The sequence below is a fragment of the Agelaius tricolor genome, unplaced genomic scaffold, assembly GCF_023055355.1.
Source record: "Agelaius tricolor isolate 1412-34295 unplaced genomic scaffold, bAgeTri1.0.p SCAF_2, whole genome shotgun sequence".
Classification (NCBI taxonomy): Eukaryota; Metazoa; Chordata; class Aves; order Passeriformes; family Icteridae; genus Agelaius; species Agelaius tricolor.
Genome location: NW_027269262.1, coordinates 11561464 through 11584580, shown reverse-complemented (window position 1 = coordinate 11584580; position 23117 = coordinate 11561464). Strand labels below are relative to the sequence as shown.

Here is a 23117-nt window from a genome sequence, read left to right as displayed (position 1 = left end):
CTCCCGCCAGGTGACCAATCAGCTCCGCGGGGAGGCGGGGCCACAGCCCAGAAGCCAAACCCTTCTCGTCTGCTCTGAGTGACAGAGGCAGCCACCAATCAGAGCGCGGACAGCGCACCGCCCCCTCCCTGCACAAGCCCTGGAGGCGGCCCCGTCTCCTGCCCGGCGGGGAGGACGCGGGAGGGGAAGGGAGGCGGGACACGGGACGGGAGGCGGGCCGGCCCGCCTTCTCCTTCCCTCCCCGCGGGGCCGGCCCGCCTTCTCCTACCCTCCCCGCCAGACCGGCCTGGCTGGGCGCAATGTTTTGCCGGAGCGCGGGCCGGGCCCTCCGGGCTCTGGCGCTGCTGCAGTTGCAGCCGCCCGCCCGGGCAGCGCCGCTCACGGCCCGGGGACCGGCCGCCTGCTACGGGTAAAATCCACAGCCGCCTCCTGCTCCCTTTCCCCAGCTCCCTCCTCCCTTCCCGCGGCTTGGGGAAGGGGGTGTTTGTCAGACAGGCGGCGGGATGGACGAAGCGTGTTAGCAGAGGGGGTGGCGCATCGGATCGGGAGGGTGACAAGGTGACAAAGCGGGGACTCGGGCAGTGTTCTGAGCAGCCTGCTCTTGCTTTCAATGCGCCCCAAGGATCCGTATCAGGTCCCGGCAGGGCAGGACGTGCCGCTGACCGCCTCCCCTCGGCCACCTGCTGCTGGTAAGGGGCTCCCTGGAGGTCGCCAAGAGAACGCATGTATCTAATCTATATCAGGCTGCTTATTCCGCAGAGGAAAGCTGACATAGTGCCATAATTTTTTCCCTTGCACAGATACAGAGCAGGTCGTATTGTAGCACAGCTGAAACAGGGGTAGTTCCCAGATTAAGCTGCGCTCCTGCAGAGTACGAGGTGAAGCACAAGATCTGCCCACTCTACATCTGTGCTGCCTTGGTAAACATAGGCAGTATGTATCCAGTGCTCCTCAAAGAGTTATGCACCTTAACATTACCGATTCGAAATAGCAGGGTGGGTTTTTTTGTTTTGTTTTACCAGAGTTTCTAATTCTGTCAGCCAACAAAAAACCCATTCTTTACAAAAACTTATCAGAAGTGAAGTCATCCTGCTGACAAGCAAACTGATGAAGTGATTTCAAACTCACAGAAATTTGGTATTGGGAGGACTAAGTACACCTTAGGTGTTGCCAGTTCCAATACAATTTCTCTGAGCATAAAATACCCAACTCATTTGTTGTCAGTCCTAAAAGTGTTGAAAATACCCTCTATGTAAACTCCTGGATTTCAGTGGACTTCACACCGAGGCATAATCCAAGAATGGAAAAGCATCACAGACTCAGCAAAATTCTCAAGGCCCTGATGTTAATAATTAATCCTAAAAGCATAGAACCATGTGAAAAAAAAATTGGAATCAGGAAAGCAGAATATATAACTCTGTCTTTTAAACTGTATGTTGCTAACCTGTTTTTAAAAAGGTAACAAGATGTTGATTATTTCTGTTTTGTTAGGAACAGAAAGTGGTTTGGCAATTATTAATCATACACAAAAAACCCCAACACATAATTATTAAAATTTTATGAGAACAATGTGCTGCTATACTGTGGCAAGAACTATGATAAAATACCTGTTAAAATTAATGACAAACTAAAAGATAGCATATGAAAAATAAAAAGAAAAAACATATAAAGAAAAAAGTGAAAGTCAGTATTCAAAAAGGGGCTAAGGCAGCCGTATGAGTGCTACATGCAAAATTTGAATTGTGAGGTGTATAAACCACATCAAATGTGATACATGGACTATAAGGACGTTTAGCATTACAGGCAAACTATCATTTAGATCACATTAGCATAGCCATTCAGCAAAACTCACAAAGTCATAATTACACAATGAATTTCTTTGTGCTGTACTCTTGCCACAGATCTGCATTTGTACTCCAGTTGTCAAATTGGATCTGCACATAAGGAGCTGATACTATTCTGCACAGTCACAGCTTTTATTGAGGCATGTGGCATGATGGGTTACACAGACCGAAGTTTTATGTAAAATCAAAATTGGCTTTGTGTTGAAGAGGTTCTGTGGTTTAACTGCCACCTATGTATTGGGAACATGAGTTTGCAAGCTATTGTTCATTTTTCTTCTAAAAAGGGTCTAAATTAGCAGGATTGTTTTTACCTGTAATCCACCACTTTCAACTCTATACGTACTGTAAGTAGTTCAGACTTTATATATAAAAATTAAATTGTTAATGAATTTCCCAGTGCATATCAAGGAATAGAGATTGTTACTATATCTAAGATTGGAAAACAACATGTCTCTGTGCACATGAAATTCACAGTGATTGAACTCACGGGACATGAATATTTAATCTAGGTAAAATTATGGCTACTCAATAGGTAACCAAATTGCAAGATTTTTATCATATTAGCTTTAAATAAAATGAATTAGGCTGTTGAAAAGATGTTATGCAACCATTAGGGCAACAAATTTGCCTGGGAGAACAGATGTAATAGTTTATTAAGAAGATACTTTGAATCTGTGCTGCTTCTGCTTCTCGCTAGGGATTTGTATCTGGACATGGTTTCTTGGGTCACTTATTTGCATTTACAGATATGTCCTGCTTTGTACTCAAGATTAGTGTAGGGGTTTAAGTGTTGGGGCTGAGAGATGGCCTGTGCAGTCGGTTTCTGTGGTGATTTTTAGTGGGTGGATTTATTGCCCATGTGGTATTTTCCGATTAAGTGTTATATCCTGGTGAGATTACACTGACAGAAATATTATTATCACATTCTTCTTCTCTGCTCTCATCTCAATGCAAAGTGGTTTTCACTGCAGACCCTGTGGTGCATAAGGAACAGCAACAATAGATTGTGGTTTCTCTGGCAGATGAAGAGGCTCAGTTTAGCAAGGTGAACATCAGCCATGTTGAAAGTTATGCTGTGACAGAATGAGGTTTCTCCTCTCTAATGTATTTATTTCAATGTTTCTGTAGCCATGTAAAGCTGCCTTTATAATTTCCTGGTTTCACCATCAAGACTGTTTTCCCACCCCCAAGCCTTTAGCCTAGGTATGAATATACCTAGGTATATTAAGTATATTAAGCCTTTAGCCTAGGTATGAATCACAGTGGTCACAACTGAATAATTCTCTGCTCCTGAGAAGCTTTTTTAAATCTTCTATGCACCCATGAAAGGCAAGCAACCCATTGAAATCTCACAGTGCTGTCATTAATATCTAGGAAAAGTAATTATTCTGTATTCCTGGAGTGACCAGGTAGTAATTAAAATTAACTCTCTGAATCTTTTCCTATTTCTCTCCCTGTCCTTAGTACTTCAATAACATCTGCCAAAATCCAAGTGAATGGAGTCCACCTGCATTATCAGCAAACAGGAGAAGGAAGCCATGCAGTTCTTCTGCTTCCAGGAATGCTAGGTTTGGAGATTTTATCTTGTCTTTGTAGAGCAACCACTTCTTTATCCATTTGGTCTCCAGCAAGAATGCACAAAACTATTTTGTAATGTATTCATTATTTAAAAAAAAAATTGCTACACTTAAAACAGAAGGGAAAATGCAGAGTGGTTCCCATCAATTTTTAGAAGGTTTAATTTACCTTACTGGGTACCTTTTATACAATGTCTTGACTTACCTAGTGGTCACCTGCACTTTTGGTTTTAACTGTGCAAAGGTGGTGTCCAGGACAGGTGGCAAATAGCTACACAAGGTGGAAAATAGCAGAAGGGGGAGAAAAAATCAGGTCAGCTATATTTGTTACACAGAGTGAATTATGCATTCTTCTTTAGAAGCTGGATGGATTCCAAATGAATTTATAGACATAATGTAAGCCTTACAGTTTATTGTGAAAAATTCACTGTTAAAATTCATTTTTTGCTTAAAGATGTATTTTCACATTTTGTTTATTCAGGGCAACATCATTAAGATTCTCAGTGGTTTTTTGAGATGGACAACAGGTTCTGCTAGTTAAGTGGTGTCTGTCCATTGAAAACACTGTTTTTGATAACAACCTTTTAAAATTAACACAGCCTATTTTTTCTGGGTTCTTGCAGTTCTAAAGAATCCATCAGACTTACCAACAGTTCATGGCAGGCTGTCAGTAGGACTGTTACTGTGCTCAGAGTTGGGCAAATACTTAATTGAATTGCTGGATAAGATGATAAAATGTCAAGAACTGAAGAGCAGGAAAAGTTTGTTCTTGGCAGCAATGTTTTCAAGTCTTCATAGAGTTGTTCTTTCTTTCAAAAAATTCTCAAGGGGAGACTGGAAAAAAATTAATACTAGTAATCCTTCAAGCAGTCATATGTACCAGTCTATTGATTTTAAACAGCTTTTAAACTAGCAAAACTAGCCAATGCAAACTCTTTAAACAGAGATAATGTATTTCTTCAGTTGTGAGCAATATTATCATTATTGAAGATTATTTATTATTATTTTTATACATACATTGCTATCATCATAGCAGGCTGTATAAAGCCTCTTTTATAACTTAGACCCGTTGGTGGTATCTGAGGACAGATTTCTCCAACTAAACAGAAAAAACCTCTTAAATGCCTTTAAATGGCCTTTTTAATATAGCAATGGATAGCAAATTTTGTATTTCAGCACATTAAATTTGAACAAGTTTTAATCAAATAGTATTTGATACTATTACCACATGACCACAGCAGAAACAAGTCTTACCTTCATGCTAGGTTACCTTCATTCATAGATAGCTTCGTGCAATAGACAGGAGTACTTCATGTTTAAACCCTTTGAAGGTCTGAGTAATTAATAAAAGAAATGGTTCTGCATCAGAAAAAAGGCTGTATTTTTACATAATAGAAAAATAAAATTATATAATTCTATGCTTCTGTGTCACCACAGTCTCCTCAGGCAACAAAGTATTTAAAGGTCAGCTTTAAGCACCAATAGAGATGATTTATCAAATCATAACTGTCTGGCACAGTGCTTTTCACTTACAAATTTGTAGCAAAATATTCCTGCTCTCTCAGTTTCACCTGTATTGCCCAGGTAATATGGGCAATTTAATGCCCACATTTAAATCTGTCAAATATGAATCCCCACTCAGGTACCTCAGTTTAAGATACTGTATTTAATCATATGTGAGAATGCTGTTCTTGATAACCTTTCATACCTACCAGAAAGGGTTTGCTCTGAACATACTGCAGATACTTCTAAAGATTTTAGTTGTGGCACTTCCTGTCTAAGAGTGGCAATGAATAGTTACAATTAAAGAGTACTTCACTTGTTGGATAACCTCTTCTTTGGAATAAAGTTACAAGATTTCCCCAGTTTCCCTTTAGAGTACGTATACTATGTTTGCAGTATGGTGGTTAATAAAATTGAAAAATTGTAATGTTTCAGGGAGTGGTCAAACGGATTTTGGACCGCAGCTTAAGTCTATGAATAAGCAACTTTTCACAGTTGTTGCTTGGGATCCTCGGGGTTATGGAAAGTCCATTCCTCCATCTCGAGACTTTCCTCCAGATTTCTTTGAGAGGGATGCAAAAGATGCTGTGGATCTTATGCAGGTAAATCTATTATGAGATTTTTATTATTTCTTTTTTTTTTTTAAGTTGTTTTCCTTAAATTTTGAGAAGGAGGAATGTTGTTTCCGGCAGACAGCAAATTATGAAAGACCATACAAATGAAGGCTTAAAAGTGAGCATATACACAGTATTCCAGAAAATATTTTCTTCTTCCACCTATTCTGCAAGATGCATAGAGGTTCAGCAGTAAGAATTAATATAGAGCAATATGCTTTTATTCTAAGACCCTGCCCTAAGAGGTTTGCAGCCAAGAACCATATAAGTTTAGTTAAATGTGTGTATAAGAAACAAAATCTATGCAAAGTAATTTAATTGAAGGGATTATCATACTGAAGGGCTCTTAGAAAATTTTCTATCAAAGACAATCTTGGCATTTTGCCTTGAGCAGCCCATTTTAAGCAACATTTGATTCTAAAAATTAACTTGATGCTTTGCATTTTACAGCATATTACTGAAGTAATTTTTGTGGGAAATCAAAGGCTTCCTGTGACCATATAAAATCTTACTAATTAATACAGCTATTGTGATTATAAAGAATCTGGCCTAAAGCTGTTATTATTTCTCCTTCTTGAAAAATCCTTCAGATTTTTTATTCAAATCTGAGTTTCTGTGTTTCTCTTTTATTCTGTCCTATAACTGCTGACGCTATTTTCTGGTTTAGCTTTAGCTAATATTCTGGCATTTTTATATTAAGATATACAGTCTCTTTGGTCATGTTAAGAAAGTTGGCAAAACATTAAAATTCCAAAAATATGAGGCAAGATTCTGACAGTCAGTCCAACTGTATTTCTATAATAAACTATAACCTTTCTGAAAACCCATCTGAAACTGGAAATGTGGCCTTCCAGGTGGATTCTGCATAGTGAAACAAAGTAAGTCTGACAGCAGAATAGGGATTAAGACACAGATTTGCCCTCTAACCATAAAAGCTATCTCTCTGTACTGTAAATCTTCAATTTCTTCTGCTACACTAGCAAAGAAAATAAAGATGCTGCGCCATGAATAGGTGACAAACTTGCAGTCTAAATGGTTGTCCCCCTTTCTTGTGTCTGATCAAATACTTATAAATGCAAAATATTAAACAGAGCTTTCCCTAAAGGGAATGTAACCATGTAGCTTCCAGCCAAACAGAACAGGAGCTTACCAGTCTCTAGAGCTGCCAAAGCAAATGAGGCATAGCATCCTGTTTTTTTGAAGATGTTTCTCAATATAAGCATATAATAACAAGTTACTAAAGTGTTTCCAAGTGTGGGAGACTAGCTGCTATTTTAGGATATTATTAAGGAGAGCACAAATCCCAAGGAATCATTCCAACTATGATTTCCAGAATATAATGGTTTATATACATCATCCAGCCAAAAAACACATCCATATGGGTGAGCTTTCAGAACCTTTTTTCTAGTCTCCTTCAGATTCTGGTGTCTCTGCTGGAACTGTGAGTGATGCAAGATTTCTGTGAAATAACAAAAGCTGAAATTATGCAGGGTATTTAAGACCTCTATGCAGAAGGCTCTGTTCTGTATCTCCATTTGTGTTCTGTGAAGGAGTTTACTTGAAATAAAAGGTGCATAATGCACCTGAGCCCACTTTGCTGCCCTCCACCCCAATGTCTAATGCTAGCAAAGTCAATAGCATTAAAACAATCATTAGGGAAATAATTAGTGTTGATATTTAAGAAGTTCTTTTCTTCAGAGCCACTGTCCTAGCAAAAGGATGGCCTTGGGCTTTTGTATGTTTTTGTAGATCAACTGCAACTTTTGCTTGTGCTACACTCCCTGTGGTGCAGTGAAAACGCACATGCAGTGCAGAGCGATGTTGTATTGCAGCTCACTGTTGTATGTGGTCATTGGATTCCATTTCACATAGGCCTGGATGGAGGAGGTGACTTCAAAAGAAATTTTTTTCACTCACTGAGTAAAGGCAGCACAAAATCACCCACAAAACTGTGCTGTGCAATCAGCTTTCAGGTGATTGCCCATGTTATATTAGTGACCTGTACTGTAAATAGTTAAAAATTAAAGCAAGCAAAATTAACACCTTATCCAGCACATCTGTTACATCACATTGTTTTTCTGAAGGCTGCAAAGGATAAATTAAATTCCTCCTGCTGGAAAGGCATCCTGAGATACCCCAAAGAATGCATCAAGATAAAGCCTAGTAAACATGAGAAATACTGGAGGCAAATAGATCTCAAATAACCTGGCATGAAGAACAAAAATTTAATCAGCTATTCCATCCATCAGCCAGCTTTGAGCTCCATCATTTGCTATTGGCAGTACAGGAACAGGAGCAACACCAAAATTTAACCTTTACAAGCACTGCTGCCAACCCCCAAAATCTGCCAAGACACCAGGAGCCCTTGAGCAGCACAATAGGCAAAGTTGGACTAAGATGAACTACTTCTTCATCAGACCAGGGCCAACTTCTGATCAACTACAAAAATTCAAAGTTCTCTTTTCTTGCTATGATCTCTCACTTTACATGTTCCTTTCTTTCCTCTACCTTATTTATTTTCTGTTTAGTAATTACAGTTTTGCAGAGTGAAATCTAAATTGGTGAAAACTACAGTGAGCAGAATAATGAGGATAAAGCCGAAACCATCAAAGCCTTATAGGGATAGAAGTCTGCTAAATACTGTGTTGATTAGTAAAGTTGTGACTCACTTGAGCATTAAGTTTACAAGCAAAGTAGAAACTTCTTTTTCTCCCTCTGTAGTTGCTTCTCTCATTGCCTGCATTTTTACTTTCTTCTGTCACAACAAAGCGGGCCTGGACTTCTGACATCACCAAGCACCAAAGCAATTCATTCAACTAAGCAACTCATTCAACATTGCTCTTTTATCCTCCAAAAGTACAACATAATCCTTAATTACATCTAAAAGGTTGTAATTTCTGCAGAACAAAAGCAAAAAACACTGCAGAATATATTTTCTTGTGAATGAGTTCACAAACCACAGTTCCTATATGCAAAACCATTGGTTCACCATCATCCCTCTACAACCTTCAGATAAGTGCCTTTACCTTCCCCACTCTTTCTCCACTGAACATAACACACACAAAATTCTCTCACCTGTGACTATCAATACTCCCTATGACCTATAGTGATTATGAGGAAACAAGGTTTTCAAATTCTAGTAGAAAGCATTATCATAGAATCACAGAACTGGAGTTGGAAGGGACCCATCAGGATCATCGAGTCCAACTCCTGGCCCTGTGCAGGACACCCCAAGAGTCACACCATGTGCCTGAGAGCATTGTCCTAATGCTTCTTGTACTCTGTCAGGCTTGGGGCTGTGACCACTTCCCTGGGGAGCCTGTTCCAGTGCCCAGCCACCCTCTGGGTGAAAAACCTTTTCCTGATATCCAACCTAAACATCCCCCAACTCTTCCCATGTCATTCCCTTGGGTTCTGTCACTCATCAGAATGAATTAAGGTCTGGGTTGTCATATTTTTTTGCCCTCAACATTCCTTTTGAAGAAAGAGGAATTTAGATATTAATGTTTCAAATTGCAACTGACTGTGAAGTAAGATTTTAAACATACAAACTTCAGAAAATTTGAAAAAGCAACTAAAATTTGATACAATCCTTTAGAAAATACTTTAAGCATTTTTTTGGTTGTTACCAAAAAGCAGGTTTTTTTTAAGCTCAGATAGCATCAATAAACCAGATCACTGGCTTCCATTTTTCAAATCTTACACTTTTTCTTAAGTTTAGCTTAATCTTACCATCCACACTGTGATAGTCTTTGCCAACTTTTACACCAAGAGAATTCATGGATTCTTCAAATCATCAGGTTCTCTGAAAAGGTCTTTACTCTCCATTTTAAATCAGCTTTTTTTTTTTTTTTTTTGGAGGGCTTTTTAAAACACAGCAAGAATCTCATAGGACTACTGCCTGTTTCATTAAAGAGTTATAGGAAATTGACAATGGCAGGTATAATTTCTTGTTTTCTAAATTTGACTTTTTAAAAGTATTTTTATGTATAGCAAGAAAACTATGTTTTCTAATTATAAAAGCTAACTATAGTTCAACTACGTAGTGTTGTGCCTAAAACGTTGCAGTTCATTTTCAAGAAATATTTGGCATTTGGCTGTAAAGCCAGCTGATGATTTGCATATAACTTTCTTGTATGAATCAAGGCACTGAAGTTTAAGAAGTTTTCCTTGCTGGGGTGGAGTGATGGTGGAATTACAGCTCTCATTGCTGCTGCAAAGTACCCAAATCTTATCCACAAGTTGGTTGTCTGGGGAGCAAATGCCAGCGTTACTCAAGAGGATGTGAGAATTTACAATGGTATGTAAATGAATTAATTTACTTTCTACTTGACCCAAGGATCTTAGTCATGTGACAGCTAAGTGGAAACAAAGCTAAGGACACAACAAACCTAAAGAGACATGACATGAAATTCACTGCATTGTGAGGTATAGGGATAAAGTTATGGTGAGAAACTCTCTAACAATTACTCTAAGGGTAATGTAATAGATTTTTTAACAAGCCCTTGCCAACTTAGCCTGATGAAAAGCAGAAGTTACAATAGCTTATCAGCAGTTGTCAGAAAGTCAAAATTTTGTTGTTGTAATAAATTTCTAAAAATACATTCCAAATAATGCTATCAAATTTTTTATCTCACATCTTGCACAACCTTTTTAAAACCAGGTCCAGAGATAATTACTGGGCTAGCTCATTACAGCTTTTGCCTCTAGGGGCTATATAACATAGGGAGTAAGAAAATAAGTTCATAACTTACCTTTTAAGTTCAGGAAACAAATGAATCATTCAAGTAAATGTCTCAAGGTGTCTTTACCATTTGCATTCCTTCAGGGTTAATTATTATCATTAGAAAACCTTTGCAAAGTAAAGAAATAGGGGACTTCTGATCCTTATTCCACTCATGTGAAATAGAATCTGAGATCACTGCTCACTAGAAAGAAAATTAGGAAGGAATGGTTGGCGAACTCAGAAAGGGGCCATATTTCCTGTTGAACATAGAAATGAAAAGAGTTAACCATGTCAGCTCTCAACAAATGTAACCCAGTATAATTTCATTTTAGTGACTGGAGCTTGATTTATACCAGCTGTTAAATCTCTCTTGCTTCAGCAAAATTACAAGTGTATGTATTGCACATCTGTATTTACCTCACCTATACTAAAACTAAAAGTGGTAGTAGCAGTAGTAATATATTTTAGTTCAGAAAGCAAAATGCTTTTTAGCTCTGTAAAATGCTTTATTTCTTTACATGTTTTTATAGTTATGATTTTTTTGTTGAAATGCACATCTCCTCCCTACACAACAGACTAAAATGTAAAAGAAAAATTTAAAAAAACCCCAAAAACAACAACAAAAAGCACCCTATTTACATAGAGCACCCACTGCAATATTGGCCTTTGTCCTTTGTAAATTGTTGCTTTCAACATCTCTCCCTGGCTGATAGAGCTCAGAAAGTAGCAGCACAAGTCTTCTACAACTGGCTCATCAGTGTATGTCAGCTGCATTGGAGGGTTTGGCATGAAAGAAAGGTGTTGATTTGGTATCCGTGTCCTTTCAACATTGGCTTCTCCCTTCTCTTTTTAAATTAATGCCAGCCACAAGGATAAAACAGTAGATTCTATATGGGAAACCATTGTTCAGTAGCACCTAGCCTGGAGTGAGCAGACTCATTTCCAATCAGATGCTGTTATAAAATACTCTCAGTCACTGCTACCTTTGTCATTTGGATGGACAGGTTCTCTTTGTTAATTAACACCAAATTCCTTTCTTCCCTTAATTCCCCTTTGAAACCAATTAAAACCTTTGCTAGTGGCATACTTTGCAGTTTGATGATTCAGTACTGTGCTGTTCTCTGCTGTGCCAACCTTGTTTCAGATTTTGTCAGTACAAAGCTGTACAGCTGGAATGTAGTTTAGTGAAAAGAACCCTTTTGAATACCTAGTTTGTGAGCAGTACCAAAAATTTTAGAGGAAAAAAATAGAAAAATCTGATAAATAAATAGCTAAAATGTCAGATTATCTGTACAGTTTTAGCCAGCCTGCCATGAGTCACAGATCTCTACTGAGTCACTTGTTTTTGTCTAAAACTATGGCAAATCTACCATGATGTCAGCTTACTGGAATGCCTTAGTAAGAGCTTCCTTCCTCTGAGAGTTGGTAGGAGCCATGGAAGAACTTCCACCCATGAGTTGATGCAAAAGGCTGGAGGATATGAAAAAGAACTGCCAGGTCTATAACACTGTTATGAAACAGTCCTGTTTTTATACACAAGGTAGCCCTTGAACTTCTCTTGTGAAAGCCTTCCAGAAAGAACCATCAGAAGTTTTAGGACTGAGTCCTTTGAATATTTTGTTTTTTCTGGTTTTCCTTGTGACAAGGAAAATAATAACAAGATGTTCCTCTACAACTGAGAAGACCACAGCAGAGGTTGTACAACTGTCTTTTTTTTTTTTTACACTCTTTCCATACTATTAATTATTTGAAATATTCATTGCAGTTTCAAGTTTGAAATACATATTTGCAGTCTGGTTTGAGAACTTCCCCATATTAGGTGTGGTTTGTACCTTTTTGCTGGAAAGGACATAACATATTTCAACTGTCTTTTGTGCAGGCATCCGAGATGTTTCAAAATGGAGCGAAAAGGTCAGGAAACCACTGGAAGAGCTGTATGGACATAAATACTTTGCAGAAACCTGTGCAGCTTGGGTAGATGGAATATCACACTTTGCTGAAAATTCAGATGGTAAGGCTTTCACAATATTGAACTGAAGCAATTAGAGTAGCAGGCAGTTCTGGATAAAAAAAATCTAACAGTACTTCTAGCAGCCAGTAAAAGGAGGACTCTGCATATGGCATTAAAGGCAGGGTCTGACTCACACTCAGGAATAACACAATTACTCTGTAGATGGTTCACAGAACCAGAAAGGTACAAAGGAAAACATTTCTGGAAAACATTAGCTGCTGAGGTTCTCCTCTTGTTCCACCACAAAACTGCACTATTAAGTCATTGCTTTTGTGCAGACTAAATAGGAAGGATTCTGCTCAGGCAGAATCTTTCTCTCCTCTTCTGTCTCTGTGTCAAAGGATTATCTCTTGGTGACATAGTTAAGACCAAAATTAAGGCATGCTCTTTTCACTTTTTGTGAAACAGAGCTAAAGAACTCTTTTAAACCTTGTAGCATGTGAGTTAAAAAAGAAGGGACTTCAGATTTTGATAAGTCAGAATTTAAAAAGCACATTTAAAAACACTATTGAAGCAGCTCAGGTGTTTAAAAATAAAACAAAAACAAAACTACACAATATAACTTTTTATCCCTGAAGATTTCTGCAATTACTCTTTATAGACCTTTTCAGCCAAGGATATTATGAATAATAATCTGCAGTTTTATTTTGATTCAGAGTGAATTTGCTTTTAATTTGCCTAAAGCAGTAATTCATAATGTATTAAAAAAAAGGAGTTTGTAACTCATATACACATTTTTCTGTAGCTCTGATAATGAAAGACAGAAGGTAATGTACATTAACAGGCAGCAGGTACTACAGGGAAAATATTCCTTCATGTCATATTTTTTCCATAAATTTGTGTATAGGATCAACACAGGACTAGGACTTTTCCTAGTAATGTGATGTAACAAATTATGCTCCAATTTTATTTTAGCTTTTCTGGAATCTCCTTAAAACTATTTTTTTCTGAAGTGCAAATCCCAGGCTGGTGAATCTGTGGCTGTGACATCCCTTCACTGCCTGCACATGCCTCAGACACTGAGATAAAGTGACTGTGATAAAGAAGCCACCAAGAAACATGTAACAGGAGCTGAATTATCTAGATGCTGAAACTGGGTCAGATATTGGGAAAAGCCTAATGTTTGCTTCAAGAGATGAGCAGCTATCAGACTGCAGGATTTTTTCCAGGGGAAAAACAGTTTGCCAACTTAGATTACAGACATGCCACCTTGCAATTAAACTTAAAACACTGTAACTAAGGCAGAGATACAGCAGATATAAGAAAAGGTGTTAATAAAACCCATCAGAGATAAAGGGAGGACAGCAAACCCAATGTTGGCCAAAACCTCAAGCTTTTTTAAAATTAGACTGTTTTCCCTGAATGAGACAGCTCTTAGTGTAAAATACCATAAGAAATGAACTTTTAGAGGGAGCTAACAATTAATGAAACTGAGTAAGTTGCATAAAGTTGCAACAGCCAAGATTCTTCTTGCTGTTCCATGCTTTTAGAGTAAATATAATTTAATTGTTTTCGTACAATACAGTTTTAGGACTGAAAACAAGGAAATAATAGTTTGACTGCCAGCTATGTTCCTAGATAAATAACCTAAATTTACCTGGAGCTTGTTCTGAAAAATAGTCAACATTTCTGCAGGTATTAGAGGACTATGGGTAAAATATTCTAAATGAAAATATTTAACCAGTAGAATTCCAAGCAAAGGCTGCATAAATAACCAAATAATTGGAAAAACTGTAAGACAGCCTCTGACTTTAGAGCTAAGGAAAATGTGCATGTATGAGCATTAATCTTGCAGCTGTTGGTAGCTGCAAGGTGACAATTGCAAATAGACAAAGTTATCCCAAAGAAAAACAGAAAATAAGGCCCATCAAGGATGTTTTGCCCAAAGATTGCCTTGCAAGAATGTGGGAAGTTAGGCAGTGAGTTTGGAAACCAGGTTACTAAGAAATGAGGGAAAAAAGGGGAGAAAAGTATATGAGTAAAACCATTAAAATTCCTTCTAATGAGATTAATGACTAGAAAACAAAATTATGAATGGGTGGGAAAAATAACTTCTGAATAGCTTTAGTACAATTCATATCAAATGGTTATGCAGTTGTGCTGGGTTTGCATGGCCAGGTTTTGGTACCAGGGGGGTTGCAGGGTGCCTAGAAGCTTCCTCTGTGTCTGGCAGAGCCAATGCCAGCCTGCTCCAAGATGGACATACCACTGGCCAAGGCGTGATGGCAGTGACAGCTCTGTGAAAACCAACTTAAGAAGGAAAGAAAAGTTACTGTACAGATGTTACTGCAGCCAGAGAAGAGCAGGGTGAGAATAAGTGAGAGGAACAACTATGCAGCCACCAAGCTCAGTGAAGAAGGAAGGGAAGGAGGTGCTCCAGGACCTGAGATTTCCCTGCAGCCCATGGTGCAGACCCTGGTGAGGCAGCTGTGCCCTTGCAGCCATGGAGGTCCACAGGGATGTAGGGATCCACCTGCAGCTCTTGGAAGAGCTCACACCAGAGCAGGTGGATGCCCAAGAGAGGGCTGTGTACCTGTGGGAAATCCATGCTGGAGCAGGCTCCTGCTGGGACCTGCAGACCCATGGAGAGAGGAGCCCACACTGGAGCAGGTTTCCTGGTAGGACTTGTGACCCAGTGGGGGACTTAGGCTGGAGCAGGCTGTGCCTAAAGGACTGCACCCTGTGGAAAGATGACTCACCTTGCAGCAATTTGTGGGGAACCACTGTTTGTGGAATGGATTCATGTTGAAGTTCATGGAGAGCTGTCTCCTGTGGGAGGGACCCCACACTGGAGCAGTGGAAGGACTTCCTGAGCAGCAGCAGGAACAACCTGTCATGAACTGACCTCAACCCCCACTCCCCATCTCCCTGCACCACAGAGAGCCAGGAAGAAGCTTCTAAGATTTATTTTACTTCTCATGATCCTGCTTAGATTTTGTTAGTAATAAATTCAGTTAATATCCCTGAGCTGTTTTGCCCACGATGGTATTCAGTGGGTGCTCTCTCCTAGTCCTTATCTCAGCTTGGGAACTTGTTATTCCGTTTTCTCTCCCCTGTCCACTTGTGGAGGGAGTGATGGGGAGGCTCAGGTAGTTGCTTGGCATCCAGCTGGGATCAGTCCATTAGAACATTGCAGACTGCAATGAGCCTGGGAGGTGCAACAGATATGAGTACAGCCTAAGTTAATTTGTTCCAAAAAAGTAGCAAATCTTGTAACTTGACAACTGCTGTATCAAAATGAAGGTTAAGGTGGGGGCCATAAAACTCTAAGGCTGAAAAGAACAAAGCTGGGAATGAGATTCATGTATTGGCTTTGAAGAGTCAAAGGGAGCCTGGAGGAAATAGGGAACAGAAGTACTTCATTCTCTGTATCCTTTTGTGCTAGTATCCATTAATAGAGCAAATTGCAGTGAAGTAAGATTTTGGAGAAAGAAATATTAATTATAGTCCTGCTTACATAGTTCTGTAGATTAATCACACACAATCCACAAGGAGAGGCAATATCTAGAGCCCAATGGAGTTCAGAGCCCTTTATGGAAGCAGTTTCATCTTTCATACAATTTTAAACCAAAGTGTGACCTTCATTTGTTTTCTCCCTAGGTAATATCTGCCAACAGTTGCTGCCAGATATTAAATGTCCCACATTTATAATTCATGGTGAGAAAGACCCTTTGGTCCCACAAGCTCATGCAGAATACATTCATAAGCACATCAAAGGCTCTCGGTAAGTTAAATGATGGAATTTTTATAAACCCTCATTGAAGAAATGTAGTTCAAACTCACTGTTTAAAAAAAAGTATTTGGACAGGTTCTCTCTGCCACACAGAGAGCTATTCTAAACTTCCCTAGCAAGTTACAATGCAAATTGGGTAGCTGGACTTTCCTTGCAATATAAAAAGTACAGTATTTTAATAAGCTCCTTCCTAAAGCCCTCTGAGTGAAACCAAGTTCCTTTTCTTCTTTCCACTACACAAACTACTACTCCCTAAGCTTTATCAAAGCAAGCAAAGTTGTTGTTATGACCATTGCATTCCTTTTGCTATAGGAGACCTCATTTCTGTCCTATTCAGCAGAAGAAGGAATTTAGATGCTATGAATGAAGAGAGATTCCCAGTTATTAGAGAAAGAAACAGTTCACTTCTGTTTGCTCTGCCCTAATAATGTGAACAACCTCAGAGGTTCTGTTTCCACCTGTCCCATGAATTTTCTATGTTTTTAAGAAAAGCAGAATGAGGAAAAAAAATGTACAAATGTGCTCAGAAACATTACTATATAAACAAGAAAAATCTGCTTCATGTGTGTTGTGGTTTAACCTCAGATGGTTAAACTCAGTACTACTCACTCCCTCACTCATGGGATCAGGAACAGAAGCAGATGAGTAAAAATGGAAAAAAAAAAAAACCTCATGTGTTGAGATAAAGACAGATTAATAGTTAAAGCAAAAGCCACACATGCCAGCAAAGTAAAACAAGGACTTAACTCACTCCTCCCACAGGCAGGCTGGTGTTCAGCCATCCCCAGGAAAGCCAGGCTCCATCACACATAGCAGTTTCTTGGGAAGACAAACATCGTCTTTCCAAACATCCCCCTTCCTTCTTTCCCCAGCTCTGTATGCTCAGCACGATGCCATAGGCATGGAATATTCCTTTGGTCAGTTGGGGTCAGCTGTCCCAGCTCTGTCCACTCCCAACTCCTTGTGCACCCCCAGTCTCCTCCCTAGTGGGGCAGTACAAGAAGGCCTTGATGCTGTCCGAGCCCTGCTCAGCAATAATAGAAACATCTCTGTGTTATCAACACTGTTTCCAGCACAAATCTAAAACAGCCCCATAGCAGGTACTGTGAAGAAAATTTACTGTATTCCAGCCAAAAACCAGCACAACGTGAAAATTCCAGTAAGGCTTCCTATAAAAAGCTGCTATTTTACCAGCTGAATTTTCTTCCTGAATTGGCACACAAATGCAAGCATTCTATTACTACTTAATAACAGACTGTGATGATTAGCAATAGAGAACAGAAGTAGTGGAGGGGGGGAAAAAAGCTTTTTTATGAATGCAAAGTGTAGGGAACTGTTTTGCTGGTGTCATTTCAGTGCAAAAATGAATGATACCTCTAAGTCAGCCCTGCTGATCATAGTAATACATTCTGCTACAGGAAAGATGAGAACAAGACGTCTTCCTCACAATTTCATGCAGGTGTTTTATTTCATGTCTGCTGATTTGTCATTCCTACATGGCCTGTTCAGAACACTTACCATCCTGCTTGGTTTCACTGAGCTCCAAAATACTCCAGTTGCTGACTAAGGCAAATCATCCCAAGAAAATAGACAAGAATCTGATAGCTTCTCTTTGCAAGACAAGTTAAAGAGAAAACACTGTTAGAAATTGCCATCCAATAAAATGTAAAACAGTGATTCTTTCCATGCCTTTGTGCTAAAGTGCTCCCCTTTATGCTTGTCGGAAAAGAAATCAGACTAATGGTGTTCCCAGAAATTAATGCTTGGGCATATGGTCCTGTTCTTTCCTGGTTGCATTGGAGGTGCCAATTTTCCATTGTGAAGCAGAAACAGAAGCTTATATTCAGTATTCTTTCAGTAACACATGCTTCTACCATCAGTTTTTCTTGCCTTGACTTTTACCTAGTAGTAAAGTAGAAAAAGCTTCTTCTGATTACAGTGCAGATACATTGCTGATTTCTCTCGTGGTGAAAGAGTGTGCCATCATTCTGAATTTGCATGGCATGGCTGGAGTCCGGTAGCATTACAATAGTCAGAAACATTAATGGCAATAGGAAATTGCATGCACAGTGCTTTAGTTTGTGTATCTGTGTGCTGCTTACCTTTCAAGAAACAGACTTCATGAAATCCAGACAGAATTCACTAGACAAGCTGGGTATGTTCACATGGTGCTGCTCTTTTCCCAAAACAAAACAGCACTTGGCACCACCAAAAGGAGGTGATCCCTCTTGCTCTAGTGGGACTTTGACAGGAAGGCAACATAGTATCAGTCAAAATGGTTCCAGCTCTATAGGAACTGCTTAATATGAGTCAAAACAGGACAATTTAAACAATTTCCCATCTCCATATAAAGAAGTGTTCATCCCTGGTATATAAAGGTTGTCTCAGATAGAAAGCAAAAGTAAGCAGAATTTTAGGCATGTCAGACTCATACTTGTATTATAAAAATTTAACCTAATTCACAGGTACTACTTCTAAGCTTTTGGCATAGCCAGAAAAGTTCAGACTTACCTTTTTATTTTAGTGGATGAATGGTTTTAGTTTTGGATTGTCTTTTTGCAGAAAGATTAGACAAAAGTACAAATACTAACCAAGTTGGGGTAATGACAAGAACTCTATGTTTCACTGCCTGGCACAATTACTGTTCTCTGAAAGACGCAGAAGTACTCACGTACTTTACATACTTTTCAAAGATGCATTTTACGTAGGTTTTGGAACTTATCTTCTCTGAAGATCACCCAAAAGTTTTCTAGAAACTGGGTCTAGGACACAAAAAATTGGTTTAGGCTTATTTTATCCTCCCAAGAGTGGGACAAGTAGTATGCTTGCTGTTCCAACTGTTACTGTGGTTCACATTCCAACCACACTCATAAGGACAGTACTTAAAATAAGACTTACTACAATTCCTTACTGGGTAACCAAGGGCAAGGAAAATGCAACAAGCATTTTAATTACCTATATTCACAGAATAAAATGCATAATCAGTGGGTTTTTTTTTCCTCTTTTAAGGTTGCTTCTGATGCCAGAAGGAAAGCATAATTTACACCTGCGTTTTGCAAAGGACTTCAACAAAGAAGTGGAAAATTTCCTACGCTGACATGAACTGTAAAACAAGTCAGAAGTGCTTAGCCTTTGCCTTGTTTAGGAATTTTGGTTGGAATTTCCATTTGCAAGGGAGGTATAGGTAGGTTTGAGTCATGTAAGAAAAACATTAAACATATTTGCGTGAGAAGCATATGTCTTAAGAACACAGAAGCCTCAGCAATCAGAGCATACCATTGTAATGCAAGATTTCTGACATGTCTTTAAACTTACTTGTTGCCACCCAGGCTGAACAGCTGTTCTTTGTCCAATAGAGGTGTTAAGAAAGACAGAAACCATGACCTTGAATACATGCCTTTATGTGCTCTTAATATTAAAGGACAAAAAACATTGTAAGAATTAGGATTCAGAACAGTTACATTGAGAAATCTGGCAAAGTCACAAAAGCTGAGAGGATAATTGGGTACATAGTTTCTAGAAAACATGCTTCACCACCACTATCAGAAGTCATTCAGATGCATGCCTGCTTTACAGAAGTTCCTTTGATACCAGGCGGCTTAAGCCTCATCCTCCTCTCCTTCCTCCTCAAACTCGCCCTGCTCATCAGCAGTGGCATCCTGGTATTGCTGGTATTCGGAGACCAGGTCGTTCATGTTGCTCTCGGCCTCCGTGAACTCCATTTCATCCATGCCCTCGCCGGTGTACCAGTGCAAGAAGGCCTTGCGGCGGAACATGGCCGTGAACTGCTCCGAGATCCTCTTGAAGAGCTCCTGGATGGCCGTGCTGTTGCCGATGAAGGTGGCCGACATCTTGAGGCCGCGCGGGGGGATGTCGCAGACGGCCGTCTTGACGTTGTTGGGGATCCACTCCACAAAGTAGCTGCTGTTCTTGTTCTGCACGTTGAGCATCTGCTCGTCCACCTCCTTCATGGACATGCGGCCCCGGAAGATGGCGGCCACCGTCAGGTAGCGGCCGTGGCGGGGGTCGCAGGCGGCCATCATGTTCTTGGAGTCGAACATCTGCTGCGTCAGCTCGGGCACCGTCAGGGCGCGGTACTGCTGGCTGCCGCGGCTGGTCAGCGGGGCGAAGCCCGGCATGAAGAAGTGCAGCCGCGGGAAAGGCACCATGTTGACGGCCAGCTTGCGCAGGTCGGCGTTCAGCTGGCCGGGGAAGCGAAGGCAGGTGGTCACGCCGCTCATGGTGGCCGACACCAGGTGGTTGAGGTCCCCGTAGGTGGGAGTGGTCAGCTTCAGGGTGCGGAAGCAAATGTCATAGAGGGCCTCGTTGTCGATGCAGTAGGTCTCGTCCGTGTTCTCCACCAGCTGGTGCACGGAGAGGGTGGCGTTGTAGGGCTCCACCACCGTGTCCGACACCTTGGGCGAGGGCATCACGCTGAAGGTGTTCATGATGCGGTCGGGGTACTCCTCGCGGATCTTGCTGATCAGGAGGGTGCCCATGCCAGAGCCCGTGCCTCCGCCCAGCGAGTGGGTCAGCTGGAAGCCCTGGAGGCAGTCGCAGCTCTCCGACTCCTTCCTCACCACGTCCAGCACAGAGTCCACTAGCTCGGCGCCTTCCGTGTAGTGCCCCTTGGCCCAGTTGTTGCCAGCCCCGCTCTGACCTGCGGGGCAGACCACAAGCCACGTGCCACATCAGCGCCCCGGGGACAGACACAGGTGATGCCACTGCCCCTTCCCTCTGGGCCCCTCCCCTCTCTGCTATGGGGATTCAGGCTCCCCAGGGTCCCGTCCATACTCGCTCCAAGCCTTTTCTATGTGTGGAGTTCCAGGAACTCCTCCGTGCCACAGTCACTCACCAAAGACAAAGTTGTCGGGACGGAAGATCTGTCCAAAGGGGCCGGAGCGCACGGAGTCCATGGTGCCGGGTTCCAGGTCCACGAGGATGGCACGGGGGACATACTTGTTACCTGTGGGGGGAACCGGCAGCAGCAGCGTTACAGCCCTGCAGCAGGCAGCCGGTGTCACAGGAGCCCTGCTGTGCTCCCTTCCACCTCCCTGCATTTCTCTGGAGAGGCACTGTCACAATCAAGACTACCGTGTTATCAGAGCCTTTCTGAGAACAAAGGTCTCTTAGAGGAGTCGCTGGCAGATGACAGCACTTGTTCAGGGATATTTCCAGCCTCAATGAACTGTCATGGCTGCCCCATTTATTTGAAGAGATCTGAGCAAGCAGGCACTTACCAGCAGCTTCATTGTAGTAGACGTTGATCCTCTCCAGCTGCAGCTCACTGTCCCCGTGGTAGCTGCCCGTGGGATCAATGCCGTGCTCATCGCTGATGACCTCCCAGAACTAAAGGAAATTTTTGAAAAATGGCAATTAGCCATTTCCAGTGCCAGTAGAAACAGCTGGCCAGTGCCAATCACACACCCCCGGTGCAACCCATGCATTCCGCGGCCCTGACCACTCCCTCGCATGGCAGAGCAGCTGCCGGGTGGGAAGGTGAGTCAGTGCACAAGGGCTTCACTGGCCGCAGCAGCTGATCTAGCAGGAGGCTGACGAGCAGCCATAGCACTGAAGCGCAAGTTAATTCCTTTGTAGCTTGTATCCAAAGGGTAGCCATCTCTGGCTATATCAATTTGGCGTCCTCCCATTGTCTAGCATTGGCTTAAGACCCTGTAGCCACTACAAGATGGCAACACCCGCACACGTTCAGTGGTGAGGGTGTGTGGCACTGGAACACCTCTCGTTCCCTCCCTCGGCAGCCGGCGCCGTGGCCGCAGAGGGGCGAGGCAGCGCGGGATGGCCGCGGCTGCCCGCGGGAAGGCCGGGCACGCCGGACGGCAGCGCGGGCATATCCCTGCCCCGCCCAGCCCCGCGGCAGCTCCGAGCGGCAGGGGCCGGCACAGGGGCAGGAGCCACGACGCCTCAGCAAAGCCCGGGTCGCATTTCGTTTCGGGAAGCGCCACCCGCGGGGCGCGACCTGTGGGAGCGCCCCGCTTCCGCACCCGTCCGTACCTTGGCGCCGATCTGGTTGCCGCACTGCCCGGCCTGGATGTGCACGATCTCACGCATGGTGCCGGTGTCCGAAGCTGCCCCTGCTGCTGTTACTGCCTCGTTCCACGCCGCTCCCGCACTCGCAGCTGCGGTGGCCGCGCCCCTCGCTGCCCCTTAAATCGGGCGGCGCGCTCCGCCCCGCCGGTGACGTGCTGCGGGAATGGCGGGGTGCAGGGTGGGCCCGGCATTGTCTCCCGCGCCCCGGTCGGGCTCCGCGTCCGGGTCTGGGTCCGGTCTGGGAGGGGCAGGCTGCGGGCTCCTCCGTATGCTGAGCGCCGCTGGCTTGGGGTGCCGGGGGAACTTCGCCTTCAGCCGTCGGGGAAAAGGCCGGGATCGCATACGACGTGGCTTATCTTGGAGTGAAAAAGTGAAAAAGAAAACAAAACCGCCTAACTCGTCTTTGCACACCTGTTGGAACTCGTGCCCTTGCTTCCTTCGCCTCTACTATGCCACAGCAGCAAAGCACATGCTGCTATGTTTTGTTAGTACCCTCAAGCCTGTATTTCTAGCTCAGGCCTGCTTAATCATGTTTCAGTATGTTAGAAGCACAAACGTAATTTTCCATAGCTCGGGCGCCTGAACAGAGCTTGAGTGGTGAAGCCAGTTTCAAACACAGAACTCTGTTTTAGATAGTGCTGCTAAACGTGTATACAAGAGGCTCTAATTTCAGGAACACAGAGGGCTAGCATAAAATTTTATGCTGCTGCTAAAGAATGGCTTTTTCTGGGAGTTGGCCAGCAGCAATAGCAGTTTAACACACACAGGAATGGAATATGTTTCTTTTTTGAAAGTGAAGTTATCTTCTTTGTTACCAGACACCTGCCACACCTCATTTTGGAAAACTCTGAATCCTGCTAGTAGCATCTCTGCTTTATCTCTCCTAGAATAAAAGACCTGAGAAAAGTACGTGGTGGATGACCAAGGGAAGAGGGACAGTTCAAGGACAACAAGGAGAATATAATTGAACCAACTGTGATACACACCTGTATCTACACTGCTGCCAAGGAGAGAAACAAATTTCAGCAGGATCTATAATTGATTGTGCAGAAACTATT

General features: G+C 42.0%; 2 protein-coding genes across 2 annotated transcripts; one reads left to right on the top strand and one right to left on the bottom strand.

Moving 5' to 3' along the window:
- Positions 1-235: 235 nt before the first annotated feature.
- Positions 236-19449, top strand: BPHL (biphenyl hydrolase like). The gene is made up of 7 exons (XM_071452843.1): positions 236-409; positions 3309-3412; positions 5360-5526; positions 9685-9838; positions 12144-12275; positions 15876-15999; positions 19018-19449. Exons 1-7 carry the CDS (start codon positions 300-302, stop codon positions 19103-19105), a joined length of 879 nt encoding a protein of 292 aa, XP_071308944.1. The 5' UTR covers positions 236-299; the 3' UTR covers positions 19106-19449.
- LOC139602733 (tubulin beta-1 chain) lies at positions 19394-22183 on the bottom strand. The gene is made up of 4 exons (XM_071452828.1): positions 22024-22183; positions 21249-21357; positions 20864-20974; positions 19394-20668 (listed from the first exon to the last, which is right to left on the bottom strand). The coding sequence occupies exons 1-4, from the start codon at positions 22078-22080 to the stop codon at positions 19608-19610; spliced, it is 1338 nt and encodes a 445-aa protein (XP_071308929.1). The 5' UTR covers positions 22081-22183; the 3' UTR covers positions 19394-19607.
- Between the last annotated feature and the right edge of the window lie 934 nt (positions 22184-23117).

What these genes read in the sequence shown, in the direction of transcription:
- BPHL (XM_071452843.1), top strand. Translation starts at nt 300, where the DNA reads ATGTTTTGCCGGAGCGCGGGCCGGGCCCTCCGGGCTCTGGCGCTGCTG. An exon ending in CTTTGCTGAAAATTCAGATG is followed by an intron (nt 12,276 to 15,875) that starts GTAAGGCTTTCA and finishes TTTTCTCCCTAG; the next exon opens with GTAATATCTGCCAACAGTTG. An exon ending in AAGCACATCAAAGGCTCTCG is followed by an intron (nt 16,000 to 19,017) that starts GTAAGTTAAATG and finishes TCCTCTTTTAAG; the next exon opens with GTTGCTTCTGATGCCAGAAG.
- LOC139602733 (XM_071452828.1), bottom strand. Translation starts at nt 22,080, where the DNA reads ATGCGTGAGATCGTGCACATCCAGGCCGGGCAGTGCGGCAACCAGATC. An exon ending in GCAACCAGATCGGCGCCAAG is followed by an intron (nt 21,358 to 22,023) that starts GTACGGACGGGT and finishes AATTTCCTTTAG; the next exon opens with TTCTGGGAGGTCATCAGCGA. An exon ending in CTACTACAATGAAGCTGCTG is followed by an intron (nt 20,975 to 21,248) that starts GTAAGTGCCTGC and finishes TTCCCCCCACAG; the next exon opens with GTAACAAGTATGTCCCCCGT.